The 17,724-nt window shown below is 38.6% G+C and overlaps 1 protein-coding gene across 6 annotated transcripts in view; it reads right to left on the bottom strand.

The window, feature by feature from the left end:
- Positions 1-16,867, bottom strand: part of rin2a (Ras and Rab interactor 2a) — a 59,087-nt gene extending 42,220 nt beyond the window's left edge. For 2 of the 6 annotated variants that reach the window (XM_061837975.1, XM_061837974.1), the window contains exons 1-2: positions 16,607-16,866; positions 11,626-11,714 (exon numbers count right to left, since the gene is read on the bottom strand). In XM_061837975.1, coding sequence (XP_061693959.1) covers positions 11,626-11,714; positions 16,607-16,622 — 105 coding nt within the window. In that variant the 5' untranslated portion in view covers positions 16,623-16,866. Of the gene's footprint in view, positions 1-2,509; positions 2,608-11,625; positions 11,715-16,606 lie in introns of those variants that run through there. The other 4 variants (XM_061837972.1, XM_061837973.1, XM_061837971.1 and 1 more) reach the window with 4 other exon arrangements.
- Positions 16,868-17,724: the final 857 nt, after the last annotated feature.

Here is a 17,724-nt window from a genome sequence, read left to right on the forward strand (position 1 = left end):
TTAAGTCTCCGTATAAAAGTGCCTGTTCTGTGATAGTCTCAGGGTTCTGTTTAGAGCAGAGAGCATCATGAAGACCAAGGAACACAGCATGCAGGTCCGAGATACTGTTGGCTAAGAGGTTTAAAGCCGGATTTGGAAACAAAAACATTTCCAAAGCTTTAAACATATCAAGGACCACTGTGCAAGCATCATATTGAAATGGAAGGAGTATCAGACCACTGCTAATCTACCAATCTACCCCCTACCCCTGTCCCTCTAAACTTTGATCTCGAACAAGGAGAAGACTGATCAGAGATGCAGCAAAGAGGCCCATGATTACTCTGGATGAACTCCAGAGATCTACAGCTAAGGTGGGAGAGTCTGTCCATAGGACAACAATCAGCCATACACTGCACAAATTTAGCTTTTATGTAAGAGTGGCAAGAAGAAAGCCATTTCTTAAAGATATACATAAAAAGTCTCCTTTAAAATTTGCAGGAAACACACCAAACGTGGAAGAAGGTGTTCTGGTCAGATGAAACCAAAATTGAACTTTTTGGCCACAATGCAAAACGAAATGTTTGGCGTAAAAGCAACACACCTCATCCCCCTGAACACACCATCCCCACTGTCAAACATGGTGGTGGCAGCCTCATGGTTTGGGTCAGCTTTTCTTCAATAGGGACAGCGGAGATGGTTAAAATTGATGGGAAGATAAATGGAGCCAAATACAGGACCATTCTGTAAGAAAACCTGTTGGAGTCTGCAAAAGACCTGAGACTGGGATGGAAATTTATCTTCCAACAGGACAATGATCTAAAACATAAAGCCAAATCTACAATGGAATGGTTCACAAATAAACGTATCCAGGTGTTAGAATGGCCAAGTTAAAGTCCACACCTGAATCCTATCGAGAATCTGTGGGCAGAGCTGAAGACTGGTGTTCACAAACGCTCTCCATTCAATCTCACTGAGCTCGAGCTGTTTTGCAAGGCAGAATGGGCAAGAATTTCAGTCTCTTGATGTGCAAAACTGATAATTACCCAAGCGACTTGCAGATGTAATTGCAGCAAAAAGTGGCGATACAAAGTATTGATGCAAAGGGGCCGAATAATATTGCACAGCCCACTTTTCACGTTTTTATTTGTTAAAAAAGTTAAAAATATACAATAAATTTCATTCCACTTCACGTTTGTGTCCCGCTTGTTGATTCTTGACAAAATATTTTAACTTTATAGCTTTATGTTTGAAGCCTGAAATTTGGCAAAAGGTTGAATAGTTCAAGGGGGCTGAATGCTTTCACAAGGCACTGTACCTGTGTGAACAACTGTTCTCTTTGATGAAGCTAAACAAATCATTACACAGGAGCCATATTATTGGTCAACACTTTCACTCAATCCTGAGGAGTTCCAAAGCTCAGAGCCTTACCCCAAACATTGATGAACTTGTATAAAAGATGAGACTCCACCAAGTATCAGGCTCATCCTCAGACAAGCGAGCATCACAAAGTAAGAACATATTTTTAGTTTTTACTTCAGAGAAATTTTTACCTTTGTTTCTAAATCATGTGATTTTTCTTTGAAAGAAGTATTTTTTCTCAGAGCCCAATATTTTAGCATTTTATTTTATTGTATTTTTTCTTTACTTATATTTATTTTTCAGTTAATTGACTTGGGGGAATTTGCAGAGAAGAGCCATGAGAAAGATTACAACAGATTTATGTTTTATTTTCTCATTTTACAATTGAAAACAGTAATTAGTAGGATAAGAGAACAGCATAACATTTCATTTTCAGTTAATAATACACACAATTTCATTTATGCATTTGTCTCTAAGGAATATATTTTGTTTTGTTTCCCTTCAAATTACTGAGAGTTATTACAAAATATTACTTTATTAATTTAATCTACTGGAAATGTGATTTTTCTCTGAAGGCAGTTGTCTGTGTGGATGCTGAAAAATGTTTTCACTTGAAATTACTCACAAATCCATCAAAATTATTCACTTATCATCAAATACACTGTTTTAGGTCTTGGTTCAGTCAGATATGTGCAATGACTTCAATATGTTTTAATAAACATTGAACCAGTTCGTTTATCGTGAATTAGTTTTTTTGGCCCTCTGTACATTTGACTTTTGACATCTCTGCACTCCTGTTTTGTCCCTCCCTCTTTGGTTCAAACTATTGCAGCAAACATGCAGGGTGTCTTCAAGCTGTGCAGGGTAAACCTGAATCTGAAGACTATCCAGGCATTCTGGAGCAAAATCTGCTGCACTGTGTAAGAAGGCTTGGTATCATCTACAGGTCGTGGAACTTCAACCCGAATAAAATGTTCTTTACATTAAGAGAAGGGTCACAATTGAGCCAAATGAGTATTTGATGATTCAGATATTTGATTATGCATAGCAATGCACAATAAAAACTCAATTGTGCTCTCTGCTGTCTGATTTGTGTTAGTGCACTGTATTTGACAAATTACAATACTACACAACATCGACAACCTCAGACGTTTTAAAAATCAAAGCTTACCCTTGCATTAAATCTTTCTTTAGTTCTTCTCTTGTATCTGGCTTTTTCCACATCTCCTTTTTCAATGTGCCAATTTCCAAGGCAAACGACTCAATTAACTACAAAGAAACAACAATAACAAAAAAAAAACCTTCATGGAAGGAAGTGCAAACTCTACAAGAATCGTTTAACAAATGGATGGATATACATCATGTAGAGATGTTGAAGCAGTGTTACAAAGAGAAGGTGGAAAGGACACAATGAAGCATCAGAAAGAATCATTTTTCCCCCTTATGATTTCATGGTTTAATTCCAAGAGTAACACAAAATTGTGAATTAATGTACATTTTTAAAATCGTAATTAAAAATTCTAAAGTGGTAAGAAATAAGGGAGTGGGGGTTAATCTTCATGATTGCCAAAAGACAAACATTGACGAATAGTTAAGATACGATTAAACTACTTGTTCCAATTATTTTCTGGCATGTTTAACCCTCTCTGGACCAAATAAAATTTTGCAGAGAGAAAAATCTGATACTTTCAGAAAATGATACTCTGGACTTAAAATTTTCAATTATATTAAACCTGTTGCAAATTTGCAACCCCTGCCCGGAAAGGGTTGAAGCTCCACTGACATGAATGCATGATTTTTAGTGTTTTTAATAAAAGAAAAAAAAGGCAGCCGGAATGCACCATCCATTTTTCATTACAAAACATGATTTTGAAATACATGGTTTTTTGTAACTCCCGCCATGAAAATCCTCTCGAGTGATTTGTTTTGGAGAAGAAGCAGGAAGTGACGTTATCTGCAGGAGCGCACTCAGGCGGTCTCTGTGTGTTTATACTAGTTTTACCTGCTGAAAGGTAGCTCTTTTTTCCTTCGTGTTAGCCAAAATGCCGACTCGTTGTATTGTTGGATATTGTTTGAACACTCGGGAGGATGTATTTACTCTTCATATACAGTATTTCCCAAAGACCTGGTTTTTCATGAAAAATGGATTGCATAGGTGCAAAAGACAAGAGCTTCGTGTGTTCCAAATGACAGGTAGGTGTGTATAGAGAAACTAAAAAAAAAATAATAATAGTTTGGGGGTGGGGTGGGGGTGATCGGCTCGTCGCGGCTGGGCTGCAGTGGCTCGTCGCACCCAGGCCGCGGAGTTTATGCTACATACTGTCATACTGTCGGGGAGTTTATTGTTTATTAGAAGTGATCCGCATAGCATCTAAATATGACTCGAAATGATGGGGTAATATTGACCCGGTCATTTCACTCAATTGTGAGATGTTCTCTTCTTCGAAAAGAGCTTCCGTGTCATAAGGGGCATCGAAAAACCTGAAAATCTCTGTTGTTCCTCAACCATTGCAGGTGCCACTACATGTTTTCAACGGAGAATGTCCCAGTGTGACATCTGCTGATGACGTTGCAGGCAATATGGCTACCACCATGATGTCGAGTGAGACTTCCACAACTTTGTGCATGGATGACACACTCTCCCCTCATATTTATTTTTTCATGTAGACATAAAAGTGAATAATGTTAAATGTATTTTTCATTACAATATCTATTTTAGAATGTTTATAGGCATGTCACTTGGGCTTTAAAGACTCCCACGGATGACATTGGAGAAGGCGTTGAATTGTCATGTAGTTTCTTTCATCAATAAATGGGCAAGCTTGCTAAGTAGTGTGTACCCCAGGAACATATATAAAATTTGAAGCTGAATGAAACGAAACAAAAACATAGAAATGAAAGATGCCTATAACCTCACATAAGTTCTTAATAAGCAGTATCTGGTCATTGAAATTCCTACAAGCAACCCTGACAATAACTTTAACAGAGAAGTAAATCCATTGTTAGCATCCTAGGAAAAAAAATGTAAGGATAGATGGCTAAAAGGAAGGCATATTCATATTATAAACACAGAAAGCAGTTTATAGACACAGGAAGTAGTTGTAAAGACAAGAAGGAGTGGTAAAGTGCATACAAAACACATCCAGTAGAATAATGTAAATTGGAAGAAAAAGTATGACTATTAATGAAGAGGAAGGTGCCTCATTCGCGAAAATGGCAAATTTATTTCATCCTGCCAATCAGAAAGTATTTAAATTGAACTGTACTGAATTCGGTGGCACAGTGGTGCAGCTATAAAGCGTTGGCGTCACAAGTCTGAGGTCCTGGGGTCAATCTCAGCCTTGCCTGTAAGGACTTTGCATGTTCTCCCCATGTCTGCGTGGGTTTTCTCCAGGCACTCCGGTTTAAACCCACATCCCAAAAACAATTATTTGGCCCTGATAAATTGCCCCAAGGTGTGATTGTTAGTGCGACTGTTGTCTGTCTCCATGTGTCCTGCGATTTGCAAGCAATCACTTCAGGGTGTACCCCACCTCCTGCCCAATGACAGCTGGGATTGGCTCCAGCACTCCCAGAACCCTTGTGAGGATAAGTGGCAAAGAAAATGGATGGATGGATGGATGGATGGATGGATGGATGGATGGATGGATGGATGGATGGATGGATTGGATGGATGGATGGATGGATGGATGGATGGATGGATGGATGGCCTTCCAGTTCTGAGGACCCTGCCTGGATGGAGTTTGCATGTTCTCCTGGTGCCTGCGTGGGTTTTCTCCGGGCACTCCAGTTTCCCCCCACATCCCAAAAACATGCAACATTAATTGTACACTCTAAATTGCCCCTAGGTGGGAATGTGAATGCAAATGTTGACTGTTTCCATGTGCTCTGGGATTGTCTGGCAACCAGATCAAGGTGTACCCTGCCTCCTGCAAGTTGATAGCCGGGATAGACTCCAGCACTGTCGCGACCCTTGTGAGGATAAGCAGCAAAGAAAATGGATGGATAGATGTACTGAATTCTATGTCCTCACAAGTAGACAAAAAAGGTTTGACATTAAATACAGTCTAATAATCTCATGAAGTACTTAAAAGTAATGGTCTTTCAATACCTGCAATTTGAGAGCCATTTGTGTTTGCTTCCATTCCTGAAAAAAACCCGGTGGTGACCTGATCTCACAGCTGATTGAAGTTTAGGAAACGGTCCTGGCTTTTGCTGGACTTTCTTGGGTACCCTGAACTGTTCTTCACATCAATTCAACCTCTCTCTTTGAAGTTCTTCATGATCTGAAAAATGGTTGATTTAGGTGCAATCTTACTAGCAGCAATATCTTTACCTGTAGAGCCATTTTTCGGCATCGGAATCATGACTGCATGTGTTTCCCTGTCGGTAACCATGGTTAACAAGGGAAGAACAATGATTTCAAGCACCACCTTCTTTTAAAGTTGTTACCCGAACTCAATTAGCATGAAAAAGTGATCATATGCCTTGTGCTCATCAACACTCTCACCTGTGTTAACAAGAGACTCGCTGGCATTATGTCAGCTGATTCTTCTGTGTCAGGGCTGAATTGCAGTGGAAATGTAGGGAGGGGGATGAAGTTCATTTTCATGGTGAATAGGGACTTTGCAGTTTGTTTCAATCCATCTGATCATTTTTCATAATATATTGGAGTGCATTCAAATTCCCATAATAAAAATGAGGCAGTAGATTTTGTGAAAATTAATATTTGTCATTCTCAAAACTTTTGGCCACAGCTGTACATACATGAATTCCAAAGAAGCAAATCAGTGCTCCTGAAACAAAAGGAAAGTGCAATGACAAAAATTATATGGCATGTATAAATTGATGGCAATGCAGAGAAGCTGTGCAGATTTAAAACTATTATCGCCAACCTCTCTATCTCGTTTTACTGTATATGAATACCAGCATTGTATTTCCTTAAACTGCGACAGACAATGAAGATTTTCAGAATGGTTGATGTCATTTGTTTCATTTCCCTGTAATCTTTTGAGTTTTGCAATCTTTCCATGGGGTACCACTCATCAGTAACAACACAATCACCTCAGCAGAGGACATCGAAAAAGCCTTCAGTTTCATCCATTTTCTTAGCGGGTTATCCTCACAGCTGTCATTGGGCAGGAGGCAGGGTACACCCTGAACTGGTTGCCAGACAATCGCAGGGCACATGGAGACATACAACAGTCGCACTCACAATTATACCTAGGGGCAATTTAGAGTGTCCAATTAATGCATCTTTTTGGGATGTGGGAGGAAACCAGAGTGCCCGGAGAAAACCCACACAGCCACAGGGAGAACATGCAAACTTTACACAGGCGCGGCCGGGATTGAACCCAGATCCTTAGAACTGTGAGGTCAACGCTTTACAGTTGCCTCACTGTGTAGCCTAGACGTTCCAATTTTTTCATTCACTTCTGGTTTTCCCAAATAGTCTGAAGAAACAGCGATGACATTGAAAATCCAGCCGCACTGAGAATAAGATTAAACTGTCCGTTTCATTCAGGTTTTTTTTTTAAACACAATTGGGTTAGATACAAAGTTTGTACCCTCCTTTTTACTGGATGTAATTTGACCACATTGCCAATCAATTAGTGTTTCCATATAAGAGGAATCTGTTTTCTAATTGAGTACTCCATCTTTGTTAATCCAATTTTAATTTTAAAATAAACACTGAGATTAAGGCCTTTGCTTACATGGTATTAAAAACTTTGGTTTAAATGTATTTAATGTTATAGTTTGTAAATATAGTCTATGTTAAACTTTATCATGTAGCAACACGCTAATGAGTTACAGGCTTGGTGTTAACCAAGGGTAACAGAGGCCAGATTAGCATCTGCTGGAAAATATACCATCCATCCATTTTCTTTGCCACTTATCCTCACGAGGGTCGCGGGGAGTGCTCGAGACTATCCCAGCTGTCAACTGGCAGGAGGCGGGGTACACCCTGAACTGGTTGCCAGGCAATCGCAGGGCACATTGAGACAAACAGCCGCACTCACAATCACACCTAGGGGCAATTTAGAGTGTCCAGGCCTCAACGAAAACCGCGAACGATCGTGTAGGTTACGCATCGGTTACGCAATAGCAAAAAAAAACGCAAACGAATTACCGTTCGCAATGAAAATTTGTGTAGACTGTAGACATACAAAAACGAATACGAATAATTTATAGATCTACATAGAAATTTAATGCTGGCTTTAGCCAGACGACTCACAAATTGTTATTAACAGGTGAACGTCGTGTTGTTCCTTGACACGCGAGATCACGCGATATCGCGCGGCCCATATCACGAGACTTCTCGATTATCAAACAAACATGGCAGCTCCCAGTAAGAACGCGCGGTTTCAAAATGTTGTATGTGGGGAAACTGTTACTGTTAAAACGTTTCAATCATGGGACTTTCACGAAGATTTTGTGTATGAGACTGATAATGAAGGGGGTCGATTACAACTACTTCAGTGTAAAATATGTTCCAATCATGTTACGGAAATACGAAAAGAAGTCAAAATGAGAGGATTGTCTGGTCAGGTATGTGAATCTGATTCTGAGCATGACATCGACATGTTTCGTTTTTCGTTTTAAAGTATAAGTGCGACAGCTAAAATGTTTAATTTTATCAACTGTCAAATAAAATATGAAATTAAAAGGGCCAGTTGTTATATCGTTTTTAATTACATTGATTTTAAGTAGATATAATTTATTCAAGAATCAATAATAATTTCTGTCTGACTGAAAGCCCAATGTATGTTCACTGAATATTTCTGAGTATAAGTGTATTGATTGAAGGATATAATTAAAATTTAAAATTAAATTTCTTTTTACTGCATTGACATTTGAGGGATTATTTATATAACATAAATGATATTTGTGAGATCTAATTTCAGTTTAATGAAAATGGATGTCATAATTCATTGAGTACATATAATTTGTTAAAAATAAACGGGAAATTTTCTTTTCATTTGTAGGTTCTGAAGGGAATTTTGGCCTATGTAGATGGTGTCAAGTATATTCACAAGAGCAATGTAACAAGATATGTAGTCAGGTTCCATCCATGATTTGGCAAAAAAAAAGGTTGCACAACCCTCTCCTGAAAATGGTCATCAAGGGTCCTCATCAAGTGACGAACCTAGAAACGGAGATTCCAACTGTACTGTGACAGCAAGCACTGGCCCCACACAACCACATGGTTTTCGCAAACAGAACTCCATTCAACAGATGTTCAATAAAGCAAGCAAGAACCACTATAGGAATCATATGACTACAGCTTTAGCTGTGGTCAAGCGTGAGAATTCAATGTCCGATTACAAATACCTGATTGAATTGCAGAAAAAGAATGGAGTCAATTTCGTATCAGGAAAAGATAGTGATGTTAGATGTAGAGAGTTTATATCATATAGAGCTACTGCGATGAGAGATGACATGAAGAATATTTTGAATCGGGCAAACTTCTTCTACTTCGAACAGGATGACACAGAAGCTAGAAAAACAAAAGAAGAAAAGGAATTGATATATGCCAAAGTAGTAGTGAGATGAAAACCTGTTGAATTGTTCCTGAAGTGTCAACGTATGCCTGACTTGTTCACTGTAGTGCGCATCGTATAGAATTGGCCGTCAAAGATGCATTCATGGAAATGAGTTATTTTCAGAAGGGAGATGACATGTTGCTAAACCTCCACACCCTATTCAGAAATAGTGGAAAAGTTGAAGGGTACTAATATTACTCACGGAACAGCTGGGTGTACTTTTGTGTAAGATTCCCAAATCTGCTGGAACAAGATTCCAGGTCCACAAATACAGAGCAATCAAGGGTATGATAATAGATTTCTTGCCAATTTGCCTTTTTGCAGAAAACATGATCCAAGCCAATAACAAGACCTGTAAGCCTGACCAAAAAGCAAAGCTAAGGGGTTACCTTAAGCGGTGGCTAGACTATGGCTTTCTAGCCAGCCTACATCTTTACCGCATCACTCTAAGGGAAACTGCTCATCTTTCCTACATAGCTCAGCGTGCATCACCACTGGTTTTGGATCTGATGAATGGTTTGAAAACTACACTAGACGAGTTGAGGGCCATTGAAAATGAAGACAATGGCCTTCCATTCCCCTCAGTAGTCAGTGAAGGTGGAAAAGAAGTCACAATCACTGCAGAGGATACTAATCTCCCTGCAACTGCAAGATTTAAAGAACAGAATCAACTGAATGAAAAGCAGAGAACGAGAGCTGAAAAATGTATAAGTGTCACAAGAGAAACCTTTCAGCTTAAAAATGTTGCTAGAGGAAAAGAAACTGTAACACGCATTAAGTCTCAACTTATTCCAGCCATTGCCAGTCACCTGGAGACACGACTACAATCATTTAGTGACCCAGTGTTTGATGCCTTTACCATTGCTGATCATACACAGTGGGATGCAAGTGATCCTGATTATGGAAAACAGCAAATCAAGAAAATAACTCAACATTTTCATCAATCTCTGGGCCTACATAAATTCTCTCATGATTTGGCACTCTGAGTGGTGTGGTCTCCGCAAACTTGTGGCTTTGAAATTTCACCACTTCAAGAGCAGTATTTCTATGTGGGAGCCCACACCCACCATCATGAAGAATTTCCACACATCTTACTTGTGACTGAGTTGATCTTGGTGCTTGCTTTTGCTAGTGCTACTGTGGAAAGGGGCATCAGTACACTAAATCGTCAGCTCACCAGTGCTAGAACCAGTTTTAAAAATTCCACACTGGATGATATACTCCTTCTCCGTATAAACTTGCCATTATTGGTATCATGCGACCCGAGATATGAAGAAAAGCTAATCGAGAAAGCTGTGGACATATATCTCGCTGATAAAAACAGAAGAAAATCTCGGTCTACTGAAGTTGTTAAAATGCAGTCTCTCCCTGGCTGTCCATCTGGGTGTCCAGATATGTTCCTGCCTACAGCAGCATCACAGTCATCAGAGATGAGGCTAGTCTAAATCCATTGATCAGAACAAATGAAGATTTCCTTCTGAATGATGAAACTTTAAGTGATAGTGACCCAGAACAGAACATGGAAACTCCAACTGAATCTGAATCTGAAAAAGAATCTGATGATCACAACGGAGAGTGACATGATATGCCAGCAGTGAAAAGTCTGAATTAGCTACTTAAGTCATCATTACTAGGCAACCGGCAACAAATATTTGAAACAATAAATCTGAATTCATTAGTGCTATTTGTTGTGTGTTTATTTTGTCAATAGAACTTGAAACTAAGCTTAGTCACTGTGATAGCACCTGGTTCACAGATGATAGCTGAAATTGATCAAAATTATTATATTAAAATTTAAAATTATATTGACTCAACTCATGTATAATTATTCATAATCAAATCCCCAGGATCATACTATGATTTGTTTAGAAGATCTGCAACTTAAAAAAAGGTAATTTTTCACAGGATCACTGATCATGCTGATACTCACATACAGACATTTGTTCAGACTATCGTTTCAATTTTGTAAGAAATGGTCCCATTTCGCAATATTAAACATTAAAAAAGTTTCACTATTATTGATATCAACATAGAATCATCTAAACTTTAGATATTTATAAGAACTCGAACCATCAAAGAAATTGAGAAAAAAAAATTCAATATTTTTGTTCATCTGTGAACAAGTCATTGGAAGATTTCAGTTTACATGTATAATATTTGCAAGTCAAGATATAACATGATTAACAAAAAAGCAAAAACTCATATTAATTTATGAGCCAAATAAATGAAAGTAAAACTTTATTTCAGATATTAGGCATCAAATAAAGATAATAGGTAAAATAACATATGAAAGATATTTAAAATTGTTTAACAGTCAAGAAATTATAATATTGAATTTTAGAGAACATTGTTCCGTAAGCTACAGGTTACGATCACAAATTTAGATGGAACCCACAAACAGGTTACCAGCAGCGGGCCTTACATTGAGGCCTGAGTGTCTTATTAACGTTGCATGTTTTTGGAATGTGGGAGGAAACCGGAGTACCCGGAGGAAACCCACTCAGGCACGGGGAGAACATGCAAACTCCACATAGGCGGGTCCGGGAATGAACCCGCGACCTCAGAACTGTGAGGCTTTATCAGTTGAGCCACTGTGCCACCTGGAAAATATACATTTTTTGTAAATCCAGAAAAACATTAGTGGATTCTTCCACTGAAAGAAATATGCGGCCTACTAGAAAAGCAGGCAACAAATAAAGTTAGACTCCAGCTTTGGAAAAGTTGTGAATGATGTGTCATATACCTTTAAGAAACTGCTTTTGCTCTCGTGTTTGTGCGTCTGGTGGATGTTATAGGTGGACATCTTGTTGAACGTCCTGGTTAGCGAGCTACCTGGAAAGAAAAATTAAAACTTTTTCCTCAAAAACAATTCTAAATGTACAGTAAAAGCTACAGTAACTATTTGTATTTTCCAGACACATTTGTAACATATACCAACAAGTATTCTATTTAATTCATTGTTTTTGAGGAAAGAAGATACTCCCTGAAATATTTGATATATAAAAATATCTTACATTATACAGTGCATTTACAATAAGGCGGCATGCTGTCAGAGCTGTAAAGCGTTGGCCTCACAGTTCTGACAACCTGGGTTCGAATCCCTGGGGGGCCTGTGTGGAGTTTGCAGGTTCTCTCCGTGTCTGGGTGGGTTTTCTTCGGGCAATCCAGTTTCCTCCCACATCCCAAAAACATGCAACATTAATTGGAGACTCTAAATTGCCCCTAGGTGAGATTGTGAATGCGACTGTTGGCTGGCAACCAGTTCAGGGTGAAGCCCGCCTCCTGACCGATGACTCCTGCAACCCTTGGGAGGATAAGCGGCTCCTCACCACCTGGGTGGTGCCGCTGCCTTGAAGGGTCCAAAATATTTTGACAGTGAAAAATTTCAAAGCACTAACACAAACCTGAGCAAAAACATATCTTGATTGACAAGAGACCAAAATCTCCAGGCCCACAATTAACACTCAAGACAAAGGACTGTAGCGAATATCTAAGCATTCACACCGCATAAAGTATTACAGCTCCAGCAACACCCTACTTTTTTAGCCAAAGCCCCAGTCAAACATCTTGTGGTCAGGCATACCAACTCCTCAATGAAAGTGGACTTGCTGGTAAAAACTACCATTTGCATTCACTTCACAGAAAAGGAAACTGATAAATGAAGAGTTTGTTTTCAAAACGAGACATAGGCATTTTTTTCAGATTTACGAAACTCGCGCCAAAATTATCCATTCGGAGCTGGCTAACCCTAACCCTAAATGCCTATGTCTCGTTTTGAAAACAAACTCTTCAAATGTAGCTTGCAAAGCTGTGACCCACACTGTACTCGATTCAAGCCATTGACAGGACTAGCTCTTTCACGTTACTCTATAGATCTGTTTTGAATATTCTGACGTTTCTCTGAAGTGCAAATTTTAGTCATTCATTTTATCCCAGTAAAACAATTATCTGTTTGAACATGCTCAGCAAAAGTTAATAAAGACTGCACATAAAAAATTGGATGGCACAGTCTATTTTAAATGTTGGCTTTTCTCTTGTTTTAGATAGGCACTTGACACATGCTTTTTACAATAATATATATATATATATATATACACACACACACACATACATACATTTTCTTTGCCACTTATCCTCACAAGGGTCGCTGGGAGTGCTGGAGCCTATCCCAGCTGTCAACGGGCAGGAGGCAGGGTACACCCTGAACTGGTTGCTGGCCAATCGCAGGGCACATCGAGACAAACAGCTGCACTCACAATCACACCTAGGGGAAATTTAGAGTGTCCAATTAACGTTGTATGTTTTTGGAATGCCGGAGTAAACCGGAGTACCCGGAGGAAACCCACGCAGCCACGGGGAGAACATGCATTCCGAAAATTTAGCTCAAGTATAATTATGAACTGAGAAGCGTAATTTCAGCAAATAAAAAATTGATACTTGAAGCTAGGGCTGCACAATATTGGAAAAAAATGACATCTTTTTTTTTAAACCTGCAAACTAATACAGGATTATCCATCTATCCATCTTCTGAGCCACCTATCCCCACAAGTGTCGTGGGAGTGATGGAGATTATCCCAGAAAACCGGAGTGGCAGGAGAAAACACATGCAGGCAAGGGGAGAACATGCGAATTTGACATAGGTGGGGCAGTGCAGCTGGAAAGCGTTGACCTCACAGTTCTGAGGAGCCGGGTTCAATTCCAGCCATCCTTGTGTGGAGTTTGCAGGTCACATATAGACAGACAACAGTTCATGCATGATTTGGGAATAAACAAAAGTGCCGGGGAAAGTAAGTAAATATGTGCCACTAGGATTTGAATTTAAAATGGCACTGAAAATTTTATGTTGCAGTTTTGTATCCATATTTCGACTACATTTTAAAATTCACATTGTTATTTCAAAGTGATCCCATTTTCAATAGCTGTATTTCAGTTTGACCTTTCAATGTTCACAAATTCTGCATAAAAAAATATCATCTATACAAAATTCAAACTCACTATTTTCAGTCTCCTGAGATTCAAATGGCTAAAATTTGCTGTCTGAAATTCAACTGGCTAAAATTCGCTGTCTGAAATTCAACATCTAAATTCAGTGTAAAACAGGCAGGGTTATTTGGGTCCACAGACATTAGCAAAGCATATCAGAACCTAACACCCACCCAATCCAGTTGCGTGTCAGCTCAATCTCAGGAGACTGAAAATACTGTTTAAATTTTGAAAGGTTGATTTTTTTTTTTTACATGCCGAATCTGATAACATTGAAATGTTAAACTGAAATAGAGCTATTGAAAATGTAATTGCTTTGAAATAACAGCATGAATTTTAAAATGTAATAAAAATATACTGTATATTAAAAAATACAATGTAAGATTTTCTGTGGCATTTTTAATTCAAATCCTAGTGGCACATATTTACTTCCATAGAGAAAACCCATGCAGGAACAGGGAAAACATGCAAACACCACACAGGCAATGCCAGGATTTGAATCCTGGTCCTCAGAACTGTGAGGCAAACGCTCTTCAGTCATTCCACCATTCCGCCCTAATACAGGATAAGTGCTGGGAAAGTTCATTTTTAACCCTTCTGTGTGTCATTCCAAAAATGAATTACAGTAGTTTAGTTCCTGTTTCAAAATTCATCCACCCATCTATCCATCCATCCATCTTCTACCGCTTATCCAAGGTCGGGTTATGTCGCATTTGAGTTGACAAGACAAAAGCCTATTGATCGTAAAGAATGGGCTGCAATGAAATCTTGTATTCCAATATCACTTGCAGTAGTCTGACAGCGTAATCGTGAAAGAAAAAATTTGTCTTGTAGTCTGACATAAGCATTATGTGTCATCTTGTCTCAGCAGTCTTATGTCTGCCTTTGCACTGACACTTTTTTTTTTAAATAGAACTTGACTGGCTATCAGATATTCATGGTATTACGTCAAAAGACATGAAAAAATGTATAAATACTGCTAAATGAAAATAAACTAGATTTTGTATTTCGATATACTGTGCACAATGGCGACACAGAGTAAATGTCTTTCTCGGGGCCGATCAATGATCGGCGAATGATAACATCAACACTGATTGGCCAATTAGCAAAAAATGCTTATTATCGACCAATTAGATCAGGCCAATAAAATCAATGTCAACTATGTGGCCTGCGAAGCCCTTTGAGACTCTTGAGAAAAAGAGGTATACAAATAAACTTGTGTGTAAGATACATTTGGAGTGATGACACTTTGCTCAAATATTCGTGAACCATCATGGCTGTAAATCCGAAATGGTAATTGCCAAATTTCAGTCAAAATCAAAAACACTCACGATCATTGTCCAGAGAAACTGCAAGGCCTAAATATTTGGATATGCAAGAAAAAAAAGTACTGCCTTGGTGAAGGACACTAGCAAGCAAAAAAGATTATCCACCTACGGTTTAGGTAAAGCTAGTCTAGATCCAAGTGGTTTGGCCATTCACACTGAATATACCGATACCAAAAATAAATATGCAGTCCATAAGCCTTTATTAAGTTAGAGACTTTATCTGCTACATGAGTCAATTGAAGATTGCATTTAAGTGGCATTTTTATGATAAATTACTTCCCTTCATGGGGGAATTCAACTCAAACAGAAAACACATCATGCAGGAAGTATTCCTCCAAAAACTAGTTGCTATCTTTACATATGTCCGCAAAGAGAAATGAACCATAACCCTCAGGCTCCAAAGCCCAAGATATTGAAGCTCCTCTGGCACCACAATTTGAATATTCTTGAAATGAAAATTAAATATGGCATTGCCACAAGTGTCAATTTCTGAGTAATCTTGTACACATATTAAGCAAGTAGGCTATTGCATTCCATTACTGTTGAATACTTGATCAATATCTTGTATGCGTCACTAGCGGTCCTTGGTCCTCAACAATAGGAAGTAAGCATATTAGCAGATTTGAGACTTTCTGAGCAGATCAAAAATGTGTTTGAGAAATACCAGCTTGTGGATGGAAATATGAAAAATAACAAAACAGCCTAAAAATCACAAATGCTTATAGCAACACTTTTTGTATAGCAGTGTAATCAGCTTGTAAAGAATACATAACACACTTCTCTGTGACTTGGAACCATTCAAGACCCATTACCACCAACAACAAAAACTTCAAGACGGATTTGAGTTTTTCGGCTGAGATGAAATATCACACTATTGTATTCTCTTGGGAAATACTTGAGACTTGAAAGGGTCTAAGGGCAGCTGCCAGTTATTTCCACGACAAGAAGTGATTGATAATATTAACGAACAATAAACCAGTTAAAAAATACTAGACATCAATTTTAGACGAATTCAATGAAGTGACTGAATGTTGATTGTTGGTAAAAGACAAATGTTTATTATACTGTTCGTACGAAAGTTCATGTGGGGAACTATCAGGATCGGTTTCTCCCGTCTTCCCCATCTTTCCACACAGTTTAAGACTTGTAAAAGCACTTTTACATAAAAGCGTGTGAATGATCGATTTATGCCATGGCGCAGTTTATCGAGGGCAATCGTAGTCAGGCGTTGAAACTGGTGGGAAGTCAAAGTGCAAGTCCCACAGAACGAACGTAATGTAATGAATGCGCCGTACACAATAGCTACTACATACATGTATTCCCTCAATAGACACCGGATGAAGGGGGGGGGGCGGAACTACATGCAATGATAGACAATACACTTACAACTTCCAAATTTAAAGCAATACTTACTTTGTGACGTGAACATTTGTCAGAAGAAAGCCACTCGATTGTGACAAGCGGCTGGATATCTCATTATATATGGGTCTACGTCGTTGTCGCTTTTCTAATTCCATTAACGAATCGATTCTCAATTTAATCTCGAAGGAAGGAATGTAAACAAGTTCAAGAAGCACGACCGACTGCTTCTTTCCATAAGCATGTTGTAACTGGACTTGGTTCCTATCCCGAGTCGGCGGCTTATTCCTCTTTGCGGAACTTTTTTTTTTAAGCATAAAACCCAAGAGTGAAGATTCCGCTTGTCCCCTTTCACAATAAAATGCCATTGACTGGAATTTCTTCAAGCAAGCCCCAACCATTTTTATCAGGAATGATCGTTTGAAACTCGACAAAATACGAGATGATCATTAGTTATCTTCATTTTATTGAAAAGCTGATCCTTCCTCACGGATGACTGGAAATAAAAGTCATGAGAACAGAGAGCAACAATTATCTGGCCAGATGAATCCAGTTAAAAACACTCCATATTTAATCATTTTAAGTCGAAAACAAGAGAAGCGAGGTATATTCTGTACTTTGAATATCATAACAATGAGTTCTTATGTTGACGTGTTTTAATTTTTTGCATTTTTTTATACTTACAGCATCCCCCTTGTATAATGCCACAAATTAAAGCAATGTATCAAAAAAATATTATATTTTTAAATATTATATATTTAAATATTTTTAAATCTAGTACCGAAACACTGAAGTTCAATTAAACTAAAATCCTTTATTTGGAAAAAAAAATTACATTATTTTTATGAACCTCATGAATGCAACTCATGCCACAGCTATTTTATTTAAATTGCACGCACAGTATTTCTATACGACTCGTCTTCATTACAGGGATTTTAGGTAGCAAGTGGGGTACACCCTGGATTGGTCAAATGAAATCCTGTAGATCAGGGGGTCTCAAACTCTATTTACCTCGGGGCCACTAGAGGCAGTCTGGCTGAGGCTGGGCAGCAGCTTTGGCGCACACGCATCTTCTTCTTCTTCTTTTCCTTTCGGCTTGTCCCGTTAGGGGTCGCCACAGCGTGTCATCTTTTGCCATCTTAGCCTATCTCCTGCATCTTCCTCTCTAACCC

This window comes from Syngnathoides biaculeatus, chromosome 12, assembly GCF_019802595.1.
Source record: "Syngnathoides biaculeatus isolate LvHL_M chromosome 12, ASM1980259v1, whole genome shotgun sequence".
Taxonomy (NCBI): Eukaryota; Metazoa; Chordata; class Actinopteri; order Syngnathiformes; family Syngnathidae; genus Syngnathoides; species Syngnathoides biaculeatus.